The sequence below is a fragment of the Geotrypetes seraphini genome, chromosome 4 (genome assembly GCF_902459505.1).
Source record: "Geotrypetes seraphini chromosome 4, aGeoSer1.1, whole genome shotgun sequence".
Classification (NCBI taxonomy): Eukaryota; Metazoa; Chordata; class Amphibia; order Gymnophiona; family Dermophiidae; genus Geotrypetes; species Geotrypetes seraphini.
Window position 1 is genome coordinate 313,266,389 of NC_047087.1, and position 21,814 is coordinate 313,288,202.

Here is a 21,814-nt window from a genome sequence, read left to right on the forward strand (position 1 = left end):
AAACCTGGCCTGCCAGTAGATCTCGAGGACTGGACTTGGGCAGCCCTGCTGTATGCATTCAACTCCAGGAGCAAGTTAGTTTTGCACACTTGTAATGTCTGTAGCCTTGCTAGCAGTCATCGCTTGTCTGCATTCAATGTTCTCCCACGTCCCCATTTGTGTAACAGGAGAGCTTCTGTACATATAGAGAGAGAGGTATGAGCAGACAGACTAAACAAGTTGATTGTGAATATTGGAAGTACTTTCTACAGCAGGGAATTCCTCTGCATATATCTGGCCTTTTCCTCTAGGGCGGCGATAGGAAAATGCTTTTCTCCTTTAGGCTGTACTTATTGTGTTAAGCAGAATAGCACCTTCATGGGTACAGGAATCAGCATGAGAACATTTTTAATTTCCAGTAGACTACATTCATTCTTTTTACATGCTGACAAGAATAGGAAATAAGACATTAGATGTGGAAAATTGGCCCCAGTACATGCAAACTACAAGCGAGTGAGGTCATTTTCTTCTCTCGTGCTTAAGCGTGCAGTGAGACGCTAGTCCTTGTTTTAAAACTAAAAAATAAAAACTGTATGCAGCCCAGTAAGTGAAAGACAAGCAGAGTAAGGGGATCCGTGTGCCAGTATCATAACATAACACAAGTCACCGGCTGCCACTTCTAACTTTAGGTCAGGGTGTCAGTGGCAGGAGGGAGACCAGCAAAGTAACAGAAACAGGTTCCTGCCTTAGGGACTGGACTGAAGAGTCTTCAGTTAAATGGTTAGAATTGTTAATAAGTGTAATGTCCATTTTAATACAATATTTTTTACTTTGGCTTTAGTAGACATATTCAACTATTGTGTGCTGTGTATCTCATTACTTCGTTATATTCAAAATAAAGTTTTCAAAACACTGCATGAAAAATGTCAGATTTTCAACAAACTTTTTAACTACATCAGCCCGCTAATGAGATAATTAATATATATTTAATTGGTTTTATTTTAGCCATTTTTGTCGGGGAAGCAAGAGTAGGTCCAGTATTAAATCTTTGTGCTTAGCATAAGGAGGTGGAGGCTCAGGGCTGACATAAAACACTGCTGTAGGACTGTACAGGACCCACCTCCAGAGATGGAAAGGACTGCTGTGGTCTTGAAAGCTCATGTCTTACTTTGGCTCAATGCGAGGTGGGCTGGCCTAGCAAAAGCCCCGAGGCTGCCCGGGCTAGCGGATGCTGGACAGGGGGAGCAGGGAAAGGAAAAGGGGTAGTACTGGACAGGGGGAGCAGGGAAGGGGTGCTGCTGGACGGGGGGAGGTAAAACGAAGGGAAAAGGCCTGCTGCTGGACAGGGGGGAGGTAAAACAAAGGGAGAAGGGCTTTTGTTGAACAGGGGGAGCTCCCCCCTGTCCAGCAGCAGGCCTTCTCCCTTTGTTTTACCTCCCCCCTTTCCAGCAGCACCCCTTCCCTGCTCCCCCTGTCCAGTAGTATCCCTTTTCCTTTCCCTGCTCCCCCTGTCCAGCATCCGCTAGCCCAGGCAGCCTCGGGGCTTTTGCTAGGCCAGCCCACCTCGCATTATCGAAGTGGGCCGGCCTAGCAAATGCCCCGCGGCTGCTGCGTTTGCTGGTCCAGGGGTGAGAAGAGGTGCCCCGGCAGCGCAGGAAGTCAGCTGACATCGGCGATCGGGGCAGAAGGCAGGCAGTGCCCATGTGTGGCACAGAAGCACACATCACAGTGGCAAGGATCAAGGCATCGTAAGTGCACATGCACGCTTAAGGTTTTATTATAGAGGATAGACAAGACATATATGTAAGAATGGTTTTCCTTCCCTATTTAGCTGACAGCCATACATATGGTTTCTACAAGTTTGCTCATAGTGCAAAGGGGTGCTGATGGACAGGGGGGGTTAAATGAAGGGAGAAGGGCTGCTGCTGAACGGGTAGCAGTGAAGGGGTGCTGCTGGACAGGGGGAGGTAAAAGGAAGATAGAAGGGCTACTGCTGGACAGGGGGAGCAGGGAAAGGGTGCTGCTGGACAGGTATTGATGGATGGGGAGCAGGGAAGATGTGCTGCTGGACAGGGGGGAGGTTAAACAAAGGGAGAAGGACTGCAGCTGGACAGGGGGGAGCAGTGAAGGGCTACTACTGGACAAGGGGAGCAGGCAAGGGGTGATGGTGGACAGCCGAGGAAAGACAGAGACAGAAAGACAGACCGGCCAAGGAGAGAGAGAGAAAGAAAGAAAAACACACACACATCTATTCTAGCACCCGTTAATGTAACGGGCTTAAAGACTAGTCTGTATATATATAAATGATTTTGAAAGGCAGGTAGTCAAGCACTGTCCCAGCAGACTCACAGTCTTATCTAATGCATCTAAGGCAGTGGAGGATTAAATGACGACCAAGTCACAAGGAGCAGCGCAGGGATTGAACCCACAACCTCAGGGTGCTGAGGCTCTAGCTCTAACCACTACGCCACACTCACCTGCAAGCTGTCTCTTGCAAAGGAGCTTGAATTGTTTCCCATTGTCTAGCTGCCATTCCATTGTGCGTAATGACATTGTTTAAAATAATGCCAGGAAAATGCTTAAAACCTAATTCTGGTGCTAGAAGCAATTAGCACCAGCATTGGAGTATTCAAAACTTTCAGAGTGTACTAGGGCAGGGAATAGCACTAGTTCCCTCTGTGGCTGCAAAGTGTTAAAATGTAGATGCAAATTAGGTCGTTATCTGTTCCTTCCCGTGCTCAAAGAAATTGCACAAAACCCTATGCTTTAACAGCAAAGTTACCGCCAGCTCCAAGCTGGTCTTGGGGTTTTGGAAGGCCGCAACCCCAGCACTTATTGACAACTCCTTCCTGAGCGATTGCTCCTGCTACTATAAGGTTCCCAAAGACAGAATCTCCCCATTAGCCCCCGTTTCTCTATTGCCAATTCCTTTTTTTTTTTTTTTGAGTTCAATAATTTTATTGAATATTATAAGTAATATACAGAAAGCAGTTCAAATACATACAAATTGAATAAGAAATAGTGATGTAGAACAAAAGAAATCATAATTGCAGTCATTTGCATATAATAGATTAGTAAGAAGAATTCAGAGTATTTGAAACTGCTAAGAAAAGAAATAGAGAGGATAGAGAAGCAAAGAGGATGAAGTAAAAAGAAAAAAGAGAGATGAAGAAAGAGAGAGAGGCAAAAGTGTCTACAAGGTAGAATGAACATATGAATCTAAGAATGACCAAGGTGATTTATTTCGCATCAAATTTGTAGAATAGCGGGATATCATGTTCTTTTCATATGCATATGATTCGAATTTGTGGTACATGCTCAAGGAGTTCCACCAGAAGGTGTAGTCTAATAGTGCGGGTGACTTCCAATTTTTCAAAATGTGCATAAGAGCTGTCACAAACATGGTGTCAATAAGTTTAGGAGGACAGTTAGATAATGCAAAACAAGGGTGTTGAGAACGAAGGATTATAATATCTATGGAAATAGCTTCTGAACATTTGGTAATAGATTGCCAATTCCTAACATCATAAATCTCTGCTTAAAAGTTCCATTCAATGCTTCCGCCCCTCCGAATCCAACGGCATCTGTTTCTACCTTAAAAATTAAAATTTCCGAGTGAAAAAAATACCCACATTGGAAAGCTTATATTTAAAGGTGCAGAAAACAGGTGCCAATGTGGGTTTCACCTTCCGCTTTGCTAGTATATGCACACAAGAGTTGAGTTAACAGTACAACTTTTGTGCACGTCCCATCCCCTCCTTAACTTGCCAATGCTCAATGCCAAAAGTGTGCATATCATTTGCATTCCATTAGTGTTGAGCATTGGAAAGTTATTTCCCGGCACTGTTCTAAGAGCACCAGAGTTTTGAGCATCAGCCGATGTGGCAGCCCAGGGTGCCATCGCATCCGTTAATTAGAGTACTGTGCCAGGTTGGCCAACTGGTTCCACCTTATCTTTTCAGAAGTAGTTAATCTTCAGCTCAGATTCCCAAGAAAATCAGAACTATACAAGTTTCTACAAGCCGTGGAAGAAAACGTACACTGCTTCCGTCGGCAGCCCCCATCGAGGCAGAAGGGCTAGAGAAGGCCTAGAATAACCACTTGTATCCCTGCAGAAATAACCTGATGCAGTGCTTCTGTTGGTCAGAATGCTGACTGAACTAGGTGAATTTTACAAGGCTTTGCTGCTTCTACACCAGTCAACTTTACACGTCAGGGGCACGTTTAGGGGTCACGTCTGTGGATGGCACCAAAATGCAGTGCACTAAGTGTGACTTTTATATTGAAATCTGGGCGCCAAGACGCCATTATAGAATACTAGCGTGAATGGGCATTTAACATGCTAAGATTTAGGGTGCCTTTACAAAGGTACACTAGCGTTTTTAGCGCACGGTACCTGAAAAACTATCGCCTGCTCAAGAGGTGGCAGTAGCGGCATTTTAGCGTGCGTTAAGGCCCTAATGCACCTTTGTAAAAGGAGCCCTTAGACATAAACACTTAGGCCGTGTCCATAGTAGGGGTAAATGCGCATGCTTAAATGCCCCATATTTTTGTAACCTGCGCATGTAAAGGTTTGACATGTTTCTGCCCCCTTACATTTTATGTGTTATGAACTGGATTCAGAAAATTACACCCCAATATAGGCACCCGGCACTATTCTAGAAAGGATTCTGCAAGATGAGCACTCTTTATAGAATAATATTGGACATTGAATTCCATGGCTAACTTTTGAGCACAAAGATTTATACCAACTGAAACTAAGTGTAAATCCTGCTGCATAAGTTGGGAACGCATCTACGGTATTCTATACTACTGCACACAATTTTCTGGAACAATCCAGCTACCCAGTGGCATAGTGAAAGTGGTAGGGAGGGCGCACCGCCCTGGGTGCCATCTTGGTGGGGGTGCCAGAACCTCTCCGCCCCCCCCCCCCATTCCACACTTACATTTGCCCTCCCCGGTACCTCTTTAAAATCTTCACCAGAGCAAGCAACTACTCTCCTATCTCCCTCTGAAATCACTTCCTGGTTGTGGGACCAGGAAGTGATGTCAGAGGGAAAGCCGTTGTGAGCAGCAGACTGGCGAAGCTGCTCGCGCTGGCAAAGATTTAAAGAGGTACGGGTAGGGCGGAGAGGGGGGCGCTAGCACCTTCACTACACCACTGCAGCTACCCTTCTCCCATAAGAACGCCCCTTTGTCGTTGCACATGGATAGTTTAGGCACTCGCCTATGACTGATCTGCAGTTTCAGCACCTTGCATCCATTAGAATGCGTTTCTGTGCTGAACGTTGAGCACAGAATTAATGTGTGCACTCGTAGAATACTGCTGAGTTCACACTTAACACTAGTATTATAGAATCTTAGAGTGTAAATGCCATTTCCATTGAGGTGTTAAGGTTACAGGCTAGCGTAACTTGTGTCTGCATTTAAGGAACAACTCTCCTGCTGGTAAAAGTCATAGCCCCCGATTCACCTCTGTGTATCCATCTTGCTCAACAAAAATAAAAGCTTGCATTCAACAAGATATTCCTGCCTTTTCAGCAACATGACAGTTCTCGCTTACATGAATTTTCATTAAACTCCTCTGGAAATGTGGTTTTGTTCATCTGAGCAGAATTCATTAAATACTGATTCTGTTGATTCTACACATGTTATCTGCAAAGCGGTGATAAGCAGGGTCTGACTTTTCTGTGCCCTAGAAAATAAAGTATTATAAATGGTAGTACGTCACTTCAGCCTTCTGCTTTCTTTGTATGAAACAAGATATTAACATTTTATGTGCAAAGCTAATGAAAAAAAAAGTTGGCCAGTGGACACAGACCTGTAGGAGGTGCTCTGCCCCACCAGCAGCAAGACCTTACTGCTCCTGTGTGGGAAGATTACTTATTAATAAGTCTAGAAATATAGAAATCTTAGACCTATTATCCATAAAAATTATACTTATTAATTTAGAATCTCCTCAAAATGGGAAAATAAAATCATGGAGGTAGTTTTTAAGGTTTATTATTGCAGAAAAGCATCATCCACATTTAAGGACCTGAGATGACGTCAAATAAATATATATTCTTTACTTATTTTCTGTACCTTTTAACCGCCATAAAGTGTCATTTTTAAAGTCTGTATCAAGAATCATACTCAGATGTAATAAGAATCAGATGGCTGTGTAGCAGAAAAATTAGGGAGGAAGTTATCAAGTTGCAATAAAAGGAGGAGGGACTTACACGGCAATGTGATTTCCACAGGAGTCACCATAAGAACATAAGAACATAAGCAATGCCTCTGCTGGGTCAGACCTGAGGTCCATCTTGCCAAGCAGTCCGCTCACGCGGCGGCCCAATAGGTCCAGGACCTGAGTAGTAATCCTCTATTTATACCCTTCTATTCCCTTTTCCAGCAGGAAAATGTCCAATCCTCTCTTAAATCCCAGTACTGTATTCTGCCCTATAACGTCCTCTGGAAGCACATTCCAAGTGTCCACCATACGTTGGGTAAAGAAGGCCTCAAGGCTGTGGCCCGACACTTCAGGGCCACATCTTAAAGGGTCCGCAGTAGTGCTGCCCGATTCAGGAAACAAAATTTCGATTTGATTCAGCCCATTGAATCGATTTTTCGATTCGATTTTCCTGCCCAATTGGATGTTTTTTTCAAACATCCTGGTGGGTTTATTTTATAGCCTCTTCACCCCCTTTGCCTTCTCCTAACCACACTGGCGCTGTGGTGTAAACAAAATAAAAAAAACAAAAAAGGACTTTTCCTCTCTCTGTTAAATCCTAGCTCACGTTTGCGGTCTATCACTAGCTCTGGCAGGATACACGTTTCAAATCTGACCTATTGTAATCACAAAACAGAAAATAAAATTATTTTTCCTACCTTTTGTTACAGGCTAGGTCATTATTCAAATCTTGTTGGTCCCAGGCTCTGGTTGTCTTCTGATAACTTGCTTGCCAGGGTCTAATTCTTTCTTCTTTCTCCATGCTAACCATCCATCTGCCATCTCTGTCCTCCCCTTCCCTCCCCCGGAGGTCTGACATCTTTCCTTTTTTTCGTCTCCCTCCACAGATGCACCTTTTCTTAACTACCCTTTCATCCAGCATCTCTCCTTCCTTTCCCACCACCCCAGGGTCCACTCTATCTCCCTTTCTTTTCCCAACTATCCTCCTATCTAGTATCTCTATCCCCCCTCCACACCATTCCTTGTGTCAAACTTCTCTCCCTTTCTGTTCCTTCCCTCCCTAAATCCCATTGTTCACCATCCCTCTCCCTCTCCTCTGCTTTTAGACCCATTATTTCTTCCCCCTCTAAAGTCCGGCATAGGCACGTCTCTTTGAACCCCCCTTCCCTCCCTCCGGGTACTTATATACCAGGGCCCCCCTCCCCTGAAGGTCTGTCCCCCACCCCCAAAGGACTGCATCCCCCCTGAAAGCCTGTACCACCACACCTGAAGGCCTGCACCCCACCCCTGAAGGCCTGTCTCCGCCCAAAGGACTGCACCTACCCTCGAAAGCCTGTCGTCGTCCCCAGAAGGCCTGCGTGTTCCTCCCTGACCTCCCACACATCCATTTACCTAATTCCAGCAGGGAGCAGCCTGCAGAAAGGATCATGGGTACTTTAGTGATCCTTGCAGGTTGCCATAGGCCTCAGGAGCTGTCATCCCTCTGCCGCGGTCCCGCCCCTCCTCTGACATCAGAGGCAGGATCACGGCAGAGAGAAGACAGTTCCTGAGGCTGGAGCAAGAGTTCCTACACTATTTGCAATCAGTGCTGCTGGTATCAGCACCTGCCAGAATGGGGTCATCAGAATCCTGGGGCTGGCTGAAAATTTCCCTCTTGCAGTTGGGTCATTTGGCAGTTCTGGAGCAAGAGTGCAAAGGGCGCTCTGACAACCTGATCTAGGACAGCTGGGACTCTCAGATAGCCAGCCTGAATCTGGGAAGCTGGGAATCTCTGACAGAATGAGCAAGGGAAGCTGGGGATTGCTGACAGGCTGAGTGAGGGAAGCTGATGCTGAGTGAGGGAAGCTGGGGATTGCTGACAGGCTGAGTGAGGGAAGCTGATGCTGAGCGAGGGAAGCTGGTGATTGCTGAGAAGCTGAGCGAAAGAAGCTGATGCTGAGTGAGGGAAGCTGGGGATTGCTGACAGGCTAAGCAAGGGAAGCTGGGGATCTCTGACAATGAGAGAGGCAAGCTGGGGATCGCTGACAGGCTGAGTGAGGAAAGCTGGGGATCACGGACAAGCTGAGTGAGGGAAGTTGGGGATCGCTGACAGGCTAAAGTACCTGTGATCCTTTCTGCAGGCTGCTCCCTGCTGGAATTAGGTAAAGGGATGCGCGGGAGAACAGGAGGAAAGCTGGACACCGCAGCATTTCCCAAATGACCTTCCCCCCTTGCCCTCTAAACCAGGAGTGGCAGCGGCCGGCCAGCAAGAGGCAGCACTGCTGATCCTACTTTAGGGGGGAAGGTCAGTCACCGAATCGGGAGGCCAATTTTTTTTTGGTTTTGAATCGATTCGAACCGATTCACCTGAAATGAATCGGTGAATCAATTTGAATCGTGAATCAGGAAGCACTAGTCCGCAGTATTGTCAGGCACCCAATGTGCACCCCCACTCCAGATCAGCAACATGACACATTGGTCGACATTCCTAACAATCCCTGCTAATCAGAAGTCTGACCCCCATGATAAATATGCCCACCCCCATCAGAAGCTTAATATTAATCAAGACATATCTTCTCATCACTCCTGATCTCTGTGGGCCTACCAGTATATCCCTGGTGGTCTAGTGGGTCCCTAGGCAAGAGTGATCCCCAGGTGCTCCTGCCCTTGGTGGAGCCCCTAGCATATCTGTTTAAGCTGGAAGTCTGTAGACAACACCTGTGAGAACAGAAGTTATATCTCTTTCCAAGATGATCCTTATTACTTCCTCCTTTCCCAAGCCTTAATTGCAGTGACTTTAATATTGATTTACCCATGTGACCCCCCCACCCCCACCCCTGGCATAAGGTATGATGCAATACTTGATCATTACGAAATGAAGTCTGCCCAGCTCCCACTCCTAGATGCTACATTCCCGAGCAATCCCTGCTGGGGAGGAGACCTAGTTGCAAGACTGCAGCGCAAGAACTACGTCTCCCGGCAGCCGGACCTTGCCTGCGTCACGTCATCACCGAGCGCCGGCGTCAAGGCCAGCGGGGTCGGCGCGTCATCACCGCGCGCCGGAGGAGGCAGCATGGCCGGCGGCGTCCTGGGCGATTGTAGCGCCGGGAAGGCGGCGAAGCTTTTCTCCCTGAGCGGCCTCTTCCCCGTTTACAAGCCCAAAGGCCCCACCTCGGCCGACGTGTTGAACCGGCTGAAGGAGAGGCTGCTGGCAGGTAGGGGAGAGAAGGGCTCAGGTGCCTAGGAAGGGACTGATTGGTTGGGGCTTGGGACAGGGAAATGGATCTACCAATGAAAAGGCTTGGGGGCAACTTGAGCTAAATGCCATTGGCTATTAGAAAATGAGGGGCTGGACTAGACGTGTTGAACCGGCTGAAGGAGAGGCTCTGGCAGGTAGGGGAGAGAAGGGCTCAGGTGCCTAGGAAGGGACTGATTGGTTGGGGCTTGGGACAGGGAAATGGATCTACCAATGAAAAGGCTTGGGGCAACTTGAGCTAAATGCCATTGGCTATTAGAAAATGAGGGGCTGGACTAGACGTGTTGAACCGACTGAAGGAGAGGCTGCTGGCAGGTAGGGGAGAGAAGGGCTCAGGTGCCTAGGAAGGGACTCATTGGTTGGGGCTTGGGACAGGGAAATGGATCTACCAATGAAAAGGCTTGGGGGCAACTTGAGCTAAATGCCATTGGCTATTAGAAAATGAGGGGCTGGACTAGACTAGGCTACAGTAACTGTTCTGTGCAGGGTTCTAGGGGATCCCCAGCCAGTCGGGGTTTCAAGATATCCCTAATGAATATGCATAAGACATATTTGCATGCCTGTCTCCTCCATTCTATGCAAATCTCTCTCATGCATATTCATTAGGGATATCTTGAAAACCCGATTGACTGGGGGTCCCCTGGGACAGGGGTGAGAACCACTGGTCTATAGCAGTGGTTCCCAACCATGTCCTGGAGGACAACCGGGCCAATCGGATTTTCAGGCTAGCCAGGGGTCTCCATCCTTGAGGGCCACAATCCAGTTGGGTTTTCAGGATTTCCCCAATGAATATGCATGAGATCTATGTGCATGCACTGCTTTCAGTGCATATTCATTGGGGAAATCCTGAAAAACCGACCGGATTGCGGCCCTCAAGGAGGGACTTTGAGATCCCTGGGTAGCCCTAATGAATATGCATAAGACATATTTGTATGCCTGTCTCCTCCATTCTATGCAAATCTCTCTCATGCATATTAATTAGGGCTATTCCAAAAACCCAACTGGCCCTTGCTTCTCTAGAACAGTGGTTCCCAACCCTGTCCTGGAGGACCACCAGGCCAATCAGGTTTTCAGGATAGCCCTAATGAATATGCATGGAGCAGATTTGCATGCCTCTCACTTCCATTATATGCAAATCTCTCTTACGCATATTCATTAGGGCTAGCCTGAAAACCCGATTGGCCTGGTGGTCCTCCAGGACAAGGTTGGGAACCAGTGCTCTAGAATCTGAAAATAAATGGTTCTCCCCCTGCCCAGAAATGACACCACCTGAAGGCTAATGTGGCAGCCGGAAGGATATTGGGATCTGTGGAATTTAAGGGAGGAGACAACAAAGAGTAGGGAATAATATCACTTTTATCCTGTTTTCTGATACTTTTGAGTGGGTTCTCCACTAATTATAGGATGTACTCTTCCCTGTAACTTAGCTCACTGTTTGCTAGAGACTAAAGCTTCTCATTTAACCAGAGGGAGATGTCCTTTCTCTTGCAAAATATCAGCTGAAAATGCCTCTGTACTCCAGGGATTCTCATCCCAGTCCTCAGGGAAACACCTAGCCAGTCAGGATTTCTACAACCAATATATCTACCAGAGATTTGCGTATAATGGATGTAGCACCTGCAAATTTAATTAATGCATAGTCATTGTGGATATCCTAAAACCCTGACCTCCTAAGTATGTACTAAGGACTGGATTGAGAATCCCTGCTGTACACTCACGTATCTGACACACCATGCTGGCAAACTTTTGTCCCATACCCACAATGGATTTTACTGATGTGTCTGCCTTTTTTCTCCCTCCAGGGAATCTCAAAATTACATAAGAATCTCCAGCATTGCTCTGAGAGCATCTGATTTCAAGTTATTCATAAGGGTCACTTTGATTTCTGAAGGCTTCACACTAGAGAATGACATAAGGACAAATGTTTCCCCATCCCCGCGAGAACTCATTTTCCTGTTTCTTCCCCGCAAGTTCTTTTCCTGTCCCTGCCCCATTCCTGCAAACTCCGTCCTCATCTGCACAAGCCTCAAACACTTTAAAATCATAAGTGTTTGAGGCTTGTTTGGTTCCTGTACTTAGGTAGCTGACTTCTGCAATCTTATTCAATAACTGATCACTAGCTCTGTTAGTTTTACTTAATTTGTAGCATTTTTAATCATTGTAAACTGCATAGAACTTCACGGTCCTGCGGCATATAAACTGTTATTAAGGCAGAGCTACAGGAATGGAACAGGAACAGCAACAAAACTTGCAGGGACGGTATAGGGAAATTAAGTTCCTGCAAGGACATGGACAAATTTGTCCCCATGTCATTCTCTACCTCACACATATTGTGCCGTTCCACTGAGTAGTCTAAAAGAGATCTTTTGGTGCTTTGAATGGTAAGTGTTGTGCATTACCATAGAGCAGGTCCCTGGTTCACTTCCTTAAGGATGCTGTGTTTTGAAACCCTTGGAGAAGAGAAGATGAGATGGAGGCTGTCGTGGTCACTGCATGGGTATAATGATGCCTAGAAGTTTTTGAGGAAGCCAATGAACAACTGCAGTGACTCAACAGAGTTGGGAAGGGTAGAAACAAAAATCACTAGGTAGTGTGAACGAAGGCTTATGACACCAGATCGCTGCCTGGCTCAAAATACCTGGAGAGACAGAACTACAGTCACATAAATACAAAAAAAAATTAAAGGATCTTTTTTTTTCTCTCGATGCTGTATTGTGTATGAATGAACTGCCAAGTTTCTCCCTCCCCCAGCTGACAATTTTCACTTTTCCCAATAGAAGCTGGAATGAAGCAGCATGGGATGAAAAGGAAGAAGCAGGTTCTGAAAATTGGACATGGAGGCACTTTAGACAGTGCTGCATCTGGAGTTTTGGGTCAGTAAATTGTAAACCTGAAAGAACGCTAGCTCAGCTCAGGGCTGGGTACTTCCTCCCTGTCTGTATTCCCTCCCCCTTTATTTTGATAATTATTCAATTAACAATCACAGTGAAAATCATTATAACAATAGGAAATTCCACAGGAGAAACTACATGAAATAGAAGCTGTAGAAATCGATACTGCCAAGATTACAAAATTATACAATGAAGGAAATAAAGCTTCATATCAGGATGCTTTCCTATATAGCAAAGAGACCTAACAAAAAGGCAAAACAGGTCAAAGGTTCCAAGAGAGGTAGCGCAACAATCAATATTGAAAAAACTACAAACTTTTGTGAAAAGTTAGGAACCCTCAGTGTGAGGGGGTCAGTGACAGGAGCAAAGCTCCAACACTTCACACAGCAAGGTGGCGCCTGTAAGACCACCACCTACACACCATCATAGGGAAACCTGCGTGTGTTTTTTTCCAGCTCTCGGAGGTCTGCCATGGATTGATTTCACATATTATGGGTTCCTGAGGAAGGGACGAGCTCCCGAAACCAGGCTGGTTGAACCTGGTTCTGTGGCGTTCCATCTGCCCGATCCTGTTTCCCTTGGACATCGGAGGAAGATTCATTGAAGCTAAGTTTGCTTTTTTCAATTTTTGGGAGTTGGCTGGGGGGGGTTCCCAGTGAGGTAGCTGCCATTGTTTTCACCTGTGTTCATTGTACACTAGTTTTTTGGTGTTAGTGTTATTTTGATTTATATAAAAAACACACGCAGGTTCCCTATGATGGTGTGTAGGTGGTGGTCTTACAGGCGCCACCTTGCTGTGTGAAGTGTTGGAGCTGTGCTCCCGTCACACCCCCTCACACTGAGGGTTCCTAACTTTTCACAAAAGTTTGTAGTTTTTTCATTATTGATTGCTGGGGGGTGTACTGTTGCCCTACCTCTCTTGGAACCCTTGACCTGTTTTGCCTTTTTGTTAAGTCTCTTTTGTAAGGTGTGCTGGCAATTTTGTTTTTGGAGATTGTGTAGTAATTCCTATATAGCAAAACATTTTGGCTGACTTCCGTGGATGTTGGGACACTAATTTGAACTTTCCCTGGCCACTAGAAAATCTATAAGTTGCTTGGATTAAAGAAACATGGGTATAACTAATGGGCAGACCGGACGGACCGTTCAGGACTTTATCTGCCATCATTTCATTTACTATATAAGACGTGTTACCACTCATTTGTACTGTAGGCCTAAGGGCCACAAATTCTTGCTGTTGTTTCTGAATAGATCTAGATCAGTGGTTCCCAGTCAGGTGAGATTTGCATATAATGGAAGTGATGGGCATGCAAATATGCCCCATGCATATTCTGAAAACCTGACTGGCTGGTGGTCCTCCAGGACAGGGTTGGGAACCACTGATCTAAATAAATCAAGATTTATTTATTTGTTTATTTATAGTATTTACATTTTTCCCTGTCTGTCCTGGTGGGCTCACACTCTCTCTAATGTACCTGGGGCAGTGGAGGATTAGGTGATTTGCCCAGGGTCACAAGGACAGTGTGGGATTTGAACCCACAACCTCAGGGTGCTGTGGCTGTAGCTCTAACCACTAGGCCAAAGAACTTTTCATCCATTACATGGAAATACGATTTCAAAACAAAAGTTCAATCTGTTTCAAAGGCAAGGGTTGCTATCAAGATGGTACGTTGAGTTACCAGTTCCAAAGAAGATTCAAAAAATTCAGGGTGTGCCTAGCGTCCCCGAGAACCTCCATAGTCACATTCTTGGGCTTTTGCAGCCTTTGGATTGCTAGACATTCAATCTGCACTGTCCCCATTCCATCAGTGGGGAAGAAAAAAAATACCAGGCCAGGGGGGGACCTCCATAAGAAAAGCCAGAGCTGATGTCCTTTTTTCCACTCATTGCTCCACATAATGTTACAGACGCTCTTGCTCCTGTGAGGGACTCAACGAGACCCCACTTCCTCTGCTGGCGGTAGAGTTCAACCCTGGCACAGCCAAAGAGATAGATGTGGCCGGAACGCTTCCAAGATCCCCGCATCTGTTCAAAGGGGTGCTCACCGAAGGAGAACTCCTTTGCTCTTCTTCCCCATAATATAGGGAATCAGAGGAACACCCTGCTTCGCCAGTGGGAATGACCACAGGGCCATCTTGGACGAAATCCCATTCTGCCTTTAGGAAAGGAGGCTTTTGCTTCTCTGGGGTATGTGCTCAAACCAAACCAATTTCTGCTGGGCTATGAGGTCGTCATAGATCTTTACTGCCTGGGGATTTCCTTCCATTTTTAAATTCCTCCTGTCTAGCCCAGGCATCAGTGACGGCTCTTGGCTGGGAACACAAATCGTGTCTCCTACTCCCAGTGGAATTCTGCAAGTTTAGTTTTCAAAATTTCAACAGTATTTTTGCTAATTATTATCCAGAATTTTAGTACAATCCAGCACTTTCATTAAATTATACCACTCAGTTTGTGCCCCCTGTTCGTGATCAGCTGGTAAGAGATGACTGCCCGACTGGGGATAAACTGGTGAAGACACAAGGCAGCTTGCTCCCCCCAACCTTCACCAGTCATGCAGTCAACTCTCTCCCAATTAATCTGCGGTCCTCGAACCAATCGGACAGACATCTCTGCCTCGCCTTCTTCAATCAAATAGCTTTCCTGCTCTCTCCATATACAACTCAGATTGCTTTCATTTCCCCCCCCTCCCCTTTTACAAAACCTGCGGCAGTAACAGCTCCGACGCTCATATGAATTCTATGAGTGTCAGAGCTGTTACCGCCTGTTTGACTACTCTGCAGCTCTTCTCTGTTCCCTGCTATTAGCCCATTTTGATGTAGGGACACTGGATCATCTGCTATTCTATTGTCCCTTGAAACTCAGTTTTTGGAAGTTAATATGGAGACATATTAATTTGATTATGGAGACAGTGGTTCCATTTTCTTATGAAACGGTAGTTTGTGGGACACTGTTATCCCCTAAGCCACCAATAGATAGAAATAAAAATAGATTGTTAGGAGTCATGACTGGAATAGCCATTCGTATGATCACATCAAATTGGAAGAACTTTGATCGCTTGAATTTTAGTTTCTGGTGGCACTCACGATGCCTTTGTTATAGGATGGAAAAAATGATTGCTGATCAAAGAGGAAATTTTAAGAGATTTAAATGAATATGGAATCTGTTGACTAACTTTATCAATAATAACTGAGCTATTATAACTCACACATCCAAAAGGTGGGAGGGAGGGAGGGGGGATTCTTGGTATTTGGATGGGAGGAAGGGTGGAGTAAAAATGATTGCTTAATGGTTTATTGAAAGTTGTAAGTGGGGTTTTTTTTTGGATTTATTATATGTATGTATAATTGTAAATGCACTGTTGATAGTTTGGAAAAGCAATAAAGATATTTAAAAAAAAAAATGCCCAAAACGGGAGCCTACAACCTTCAAATGACTTTCCTGGGACCAAATCAGCACCAAACAGTTTAGCCCAGTGGTCTCAAACTCAAACCCTTTGCAGGGCCACATTTTGGATTTGTAGGTTCTTGGAGGGCCACAGAAAAAAAACTGTTAATGTCTTATTAGAGAAATTACAATTTTGCATGAAGTAAAACTCTTTATAGTTTATAAATCTTTCCTTTTGGCTAAGTCTTAATAATAATATTGTAATTTATAGCTAAAGCAACGTATGATCAAGAAACTGTTTTATTTTATTTTTGTGATTATGATAAACATACCAAGGGCCTCAAAATAGTACCTGGAAGGCCACATGTGGACCCCAGGCCGCGAGTTTGAGACCATTGGTTTAGCCCAGTAGCCCTGTGATGCATTTTCATGTTCAGAATTGAACTGAAAATGTTCTTCTGTAGTCAGTAGCTGTGTGCTGGGAACATTTGGGGTCAGCAGGTGTACGAAGAGTCTGTGGTTTGTGGAAAAAAGTTTCTTTCTGCCTTGATGACTGATGGAGCGTTTTTCTCTTTCTCTCTCCCTCTAGTGGTCGGCATCGGTAAGGGAACCAAAATGCTGAGCAGAATGCTGACAGGGTCCAAGGTGAGTCGCATCAAAGTACAAGAAAGGTTTTCAGTTTCTTCTGAATGTTTTCCCTTTGTCTGTGTCAGATGACTGAAAAACATCCAGCATTGTAATTTGTTAAATAGCGTTGGAAGCCTTTGACATACTGAGAGCATATTGTGGTGCTATTCAGTAGCAGATGAGAAAAAAAATCAGATTTTTGCTTTTGAAATATAAAAAAAGTAGCATAAAAGAACGTTTACTGCTTACTAAAATGTGGCCAGGTTTATGGGTTGGAACAACTTGAAGAAGAGACGCCTTAGTGGTGATATGATAGAGGTCTATAAAATAATGAGTGGAATGGAAAGAATACATGTGAATCGCTTGTTCACTCTTTCCAAAAATACTAGCACTAGGGGACATGTGATGAAGCTACTAAGTAAAAACCGGCTTTTCTTGATAATGACGGGAAAAGCCATCCAGATGGTTACACGTAACTGCAAGAGTTATGATGGACTGAAGTACACTTTCTGGTGGGCAAACCTACGTTCCAGTTACAAGTATGAAAGAACGAACGCGGAATGTTTTGGATATAGTAACGCATTCAAAATGGCGTGGAGCCCATTGACCACATTTATTGAGTCACAAGAACTATCATGTGCCTTTCCTTTTATTTGACTTCCTTACACATCCAGGGTGGGTGGGTGGGGGGGGGGAATGTATTATTGTTTGCTACACTTAATTATCTATATTGAAATTAAATATGTACTTCTATTAATTATGGAGAGGAGGGGGGAGAAAATGATGTGTATTTAAAGTGTGTTCTATGTAGTGTTTATGTTTAAATTCATTGTATGGCACTGTTAATATTTGAAAATTAATAAAGATTTATTAAAAAAAAAAAAAAAGAAGAAGAAGCTACTAAATAGTAGATTTAAAACAAACCAGAGAAAATATTTCTTCACACAACGTGTAATTGAACTCTGGAATTCGTTGCCAGATAATGTGGTGAAATCAGTTAGCTTAGCGGGGTTTAAAAAAGGTTTGGATAATTTCCTAAAAGACTTAGTAGATAAGGACAGGTTGTTCACCCTCTCCAAGGTAGAGAGAACGAGAGGGCACTCTCTAAAGTTAAAAGGGGATAGATTCCGTACAAACGTAAGGAAGTTCTTCTTCACCCAGAGAGTGGTAGAAAACTGGAACGCTCTTCCGGAGGCTGTTATAGGGGAAAACACCCTCCAGGGATTCAAGACAAAGTTAGACAAGTTCCTGCTGAACCAGAACATACACAGGTAAGGCTAGTCTCTGTTAAGGCACTGGTCTTTGAGCAGAGGGCCTCCTCGTGAGCGGACTACTGGGCCCGATGGACCACTGGTCTGACCCAGCAGCGGCAATTCTTATGTTCCTAAATCCACTGCTTGTTCCAAGGATAAGTAGCATAGAATCTGTTTTACTACTTGGGATCTGGCTAGGTACTTGGGACCTAGGGTGGCCACTGTTGGAAACAGGATTCTGGGCTTGATAGATCTTCGGTCTGTCCCAGTATGGCAATACTTATGGGCTCAGATGGACCAACACATCCCTTAAAAGTCTGCCTCATTAGCTACACATGAGATCTTAGCTGTCAAGGTTGTATAATAAGCCAACACTAGCTGTATGTAGTTTGCAGGGCAAGCAGTCAATATTCAGAAGGATTTAACTAGGCAAGAGAAGCTCCTGTCCCGTTAAGCTGGGATACTCGATAGCACTTCCAGTTTGTAGTTGGCGTCTGCGTTGCCACATTCACCTGGATATTGGACATGGCCCGGCATTGAATATTTGGGATTAACCCGGTCTTCGATAGTGGTTAAGCTTAGCTGCTCACTGCCTCAGGCTGAATATTAACTCCTTAAGTTAGGGTGCAATTTTTTTTTGTCCCTACGGTATGCTAACAAAAGGAGCTGACAGTAAATTTATGGGCATTGAGGTGCACTATGGAACGGGAACCGGCTGCTTTACATAACTTGATGTCGAACGAGAGCAACAGTGCCAAGTAAACAGGAGCGCAGAGAGAGGGGGGACATGATCGAGACGTTCAAGTATCTTACGGGCCGCATCGAGGCGGAGGAAGATATCTTCTTTTTCAAGGGTCCCACGACAACAAGAGGGCATCCGTGGAAAATCAGGGGCGGGAAACTACGAGGTGACACCAGGAAATTCTTTTTCACCGAAAGAGTGGTTGATCGCTGGAATAGTCTTCCACTACAGGTGATTGAGGCCAGCAGCGTGCCTGATTTTAAGGCCAAATGGGATCGGCACATGGGATCTATTCACAGGGCAAAGGTAGGGGAGGGACATTAAGGTGGGCAGACTGGATGGGCCGTGGGCCCTTATCTGCCGTCTATTTCTATGTTTCTATGTTTGGAGATGCAGATCTGCCATAAGAGCCATAAAAAACGCATGTTGCTTCTGAGCAACGGTGCCAAGTAAAGGGTTAAATCTGAAATGTACTGCATCCTCTGCACAATATCCTGTCAAGGTCAGATGAACTTGGGGCTTACCGGGGCTCTGATACTTACTTCTTTTTCCAGCCCTGTTGGTATCAAGACCATTCTGGATAATGGATTTTACCCAGTAGAGGAAGTTTCAGCCCTTCTGGTTGTATAAACTGTTTGAGCGCATGGGTGCCTGTTCCCTCTGACTCTGGGTAAGTCACCTAACCCTCCATTACTCCAGGTTTCGCAGTTAGATTGTGAATCTGCCGGCACAGACAGGAAAAAAACTTAAGAGTACCTGGAAAAAAGAGAAATGTAAACCACATTGATCATATGTTAGAAAATGCAGTATTTTAAGTACCAGTAAAACATAAATCATAATCACAGTGTCTGGAAAACAGAGGACCCCCCCCCTTATATAATTTCAAAATGCTTTGCAATTGTTTAAACATTTAGTATGACCTATGAAAATACATTAGTATGAGGGCATTTCAAAAAGTAACCACAAATTGACAGTATTTCATGAAACGAACACCCCTGGCATTTCAAACTCTTGTGCAGGGAAGATGCATTCTACCCCATAATGGCTTAATTGGTAGAGTTCCATTGCACCCTAAACTGTTTGCATGGTAGGTAGAACAGCAGCGAGCAGTCCTCAGATTTTTGAGGTCGGAGGGTGTGAAACCTCGTGCATTTCATGGAAGAATGTTGCAACAGTACGGAGATGCCTTCATGGGCTTGAGAAGAGTGTACGAGTGGGTAGATCTAATCTAATCTTCTGTTTTTGCTGCAGGCTCAAGGCGACTTAAAGAGAGGAGAGAGGGGGAAAAGGAGGGAGAGAGGGGATAGGAGAAGAAGGAGAGGATACAGGAGATTAAGTGTCGAATAGATGGGTTTTCATTTTCTTCTGGAATATGATGTGGTTAGTTAGGTTCTGTTCTGGTCATTTCCGTAAGGTCATTCCAAGTTTTTACTCCCAGAAAGGTAAGCATTTAAAAATGGGCAAACACCAATCCCTGATGAGCAATGCTCCACTCATCCCAGCATGGCTGCCGCTGATGAGAAAGTGGGTCGTGCTGACGCCATTATTTGTAAAAACAGGCGCATTTCTTTAGAAGTTCTGGCCTGGGAATTGAATGTCGATATCGGATCCGCACATACGATTGTGAATGTTGATATCGGATCCGCACATACGATTGTCAAAGAGGTTCTCAAGTATTGCGCGCTGTGTGCATGGTGGGTGCCTAGGATGTGGACTGATGAGCACAAGACTTCCACAGCCTTTTTGGCATGGTAGAACGATGGAGAAGGCTTCCTGGAAGAAACCTGGGCGCATCACTATGAACCTGAAAGCAAGAGGCCGTCTTCACAATGGCGTCACACATCATCTCCAGTCAAGAAGTTACAAGGAGTAATGGAGGTCCTTTTCACTCTTCTGGGATATGAACGGACCAATTTTGGGGCACTATCAGGAAAAGAGTGGAACAGTGAATAGTGCCCGTTACAGTGCAATGTTGGAGGAGGAGCTGAAGCCAAAAATACGGAGCAGTCGTATAGGACATTTTGTCTAAAGGCGTTCTTCTCCTTCATGATAACGCAAGCCCTCACACGTCCGCTACAACTCTTGACACCATTCGGAGATTTCAGATTTTACAGCATCCTCCCTTTGATCTTGCTCCCTTTGATTATCATGAGTTTGGACCCTTGAAAGACACTTTGAGAGGACGAAAATTTGGAAGCGATGACGAGGTCAAAGAAGCGGTGCATTCCTGGCTGAAAGCACAACCAAAAATGTTTTTTCCAATGGAATAAAGAAGTTGGTGCAACGGTGTGAGAAGTGTGTTGAAAAGGAGGGTGATTATATAGAAAAATGACACATAATTTGTATCTCTAATGGAATTGTATATCTCAGAATATTCCATTTGCTGTTACTTTTTGAAATGCCCTCGTATAATAGGATTTTTTTCTGATCAATTAATTTGTGTTCACGGTGTCCCTTCAACGCCACTGAGCTGTTGGCTCAATGAATTCTGGGGTGTCATGAATTGAGAACTCAACTGGTTTGCAACCTCATTGCACTGGATCTCCATTCGGAAATGTCTCGAATTTGAGGCAGAACTTTCTGCCGCAGTGGGACGTTTTTGGGTTATTTGTAAAAACGTTGGGGGTTGCCATTTTTCTCTGGTCACCGTGTATATCCACCGGAGTTTTGCAGTTCCCACTACTGTAGAAGCCTCGATCGGGAGGTAGCTGAACTTCCCTTTCTGAAATACAGCAGAAGCAGGTTTCAATGGAAAGAAGCCAGCGTGTTTATGGCGACTGCGGGCGAAACCTAGGCTCTGGTTGTGGAGAGCTGCATTCCGCTGTCATTGGCTTTATCAGCAGGAGGTTGTGGGTGATAACCGGGTCGTGTAACTCAGCCGAAGTCAGAGCTTTCGCAGACCAGCACTCCTTGGGTTGTCCTGGGAACGGCCCAGTCCAAAGCAAACAGACCGTTTTCTGCTTCCCGGGATGGGGTCTCCTCAAACCCCTGGGTTCTTTCTCTCTGCATGGAAGTGGGATGACAGCTGGAAAGATATCATTTGTTTAGATTTTCACATTTGGAATTGGATAGTAACTTTCTTTTTGGGGGAATTCTGTGCGTTTTCATGGAATAGGAAATGTGCAGATGTGACACCGTGACCTGCAGAGTTCCTTTATTTATTTATTTAATTAATTCTCAAAGAGCTCAGGTTAAAATACATAATTATACGGTCAACATGTTACAATTTGCCATAGCTGAAGCCAACCTTGGCAGAAGTGGGCTGTGTGGATGGTTGGGCACAGATTGCACAGAACAAACTGCTGCTAACTCTTCCCATGGTAATGGCAGATCAGGAGTAATTGGCCCACCCCATCTGCCCACTTGTAAGTCCTGTAAATTTCGGTACTTAAACCAGCATCCGCTTCCCCCCACATCTCAACCCTGTTCCCACCACTGCCTTCTGTATCTGTCCGGAGCTGATTTAAATTCAACCACAGTCCTGACCTCAGCCACCTCTGCTGGTGGGCCAGTTCAGGCCTGATTAGAGAA

At 45.1% G+C, this 21,814-nt stretch overlaps 1 protein-coding gene and 1 long non-coding RNA gene across 4 annotated transcripts in view; both read left to right on the plus strand.

Moving 5' to 3' along the window:
- LOC117359841 lies at window positions 1–894 on the plus strand. Its single transcript, XR_004539312.1, has 2 exons — window positions 1–497; window positions 534–894. It is a non-coding gene; the product is annotated as an uncharacterized LOC117359841 (long non-coding RNA).
- Window positions 895–9,040: 8,146 nt separating this feature from the next.
- TRUB1 (TruB pseudouridine synthase family member 1) overlaps window positions 9,041–21,814 on the plus strand; it is a 39,704-nt gene continuing 26,930 nt past the window's right edge. The window contains exons 1-3 of one of the 3 annotated variants that reach the window (XM_033943670.1): window positions 9,041–9,345; window positions 12,164–12,259; window positions 16,251–16,306. In XM_033943670.1, coding sequence (XP_033799561.1) covers window positions 9,204–9,345; window positions 12,164–12,259; window positions 16,251–16,306 — 294 coding nt within the window. In that variant the 5' untranslated portion in view covers window positions 9,041–9,203. Of the gene's footprint in view, window positions 9,346–9,651; window positions 9,702–10,626; window positions 10,724–12,163; window positions 12,260–16,250; window positions 16,307–21,814 lie in introns of those variants that run through there. The other 2 variants (XM_033943672.1, XM_033943671.1) reach the window with 2 other exon arrangements.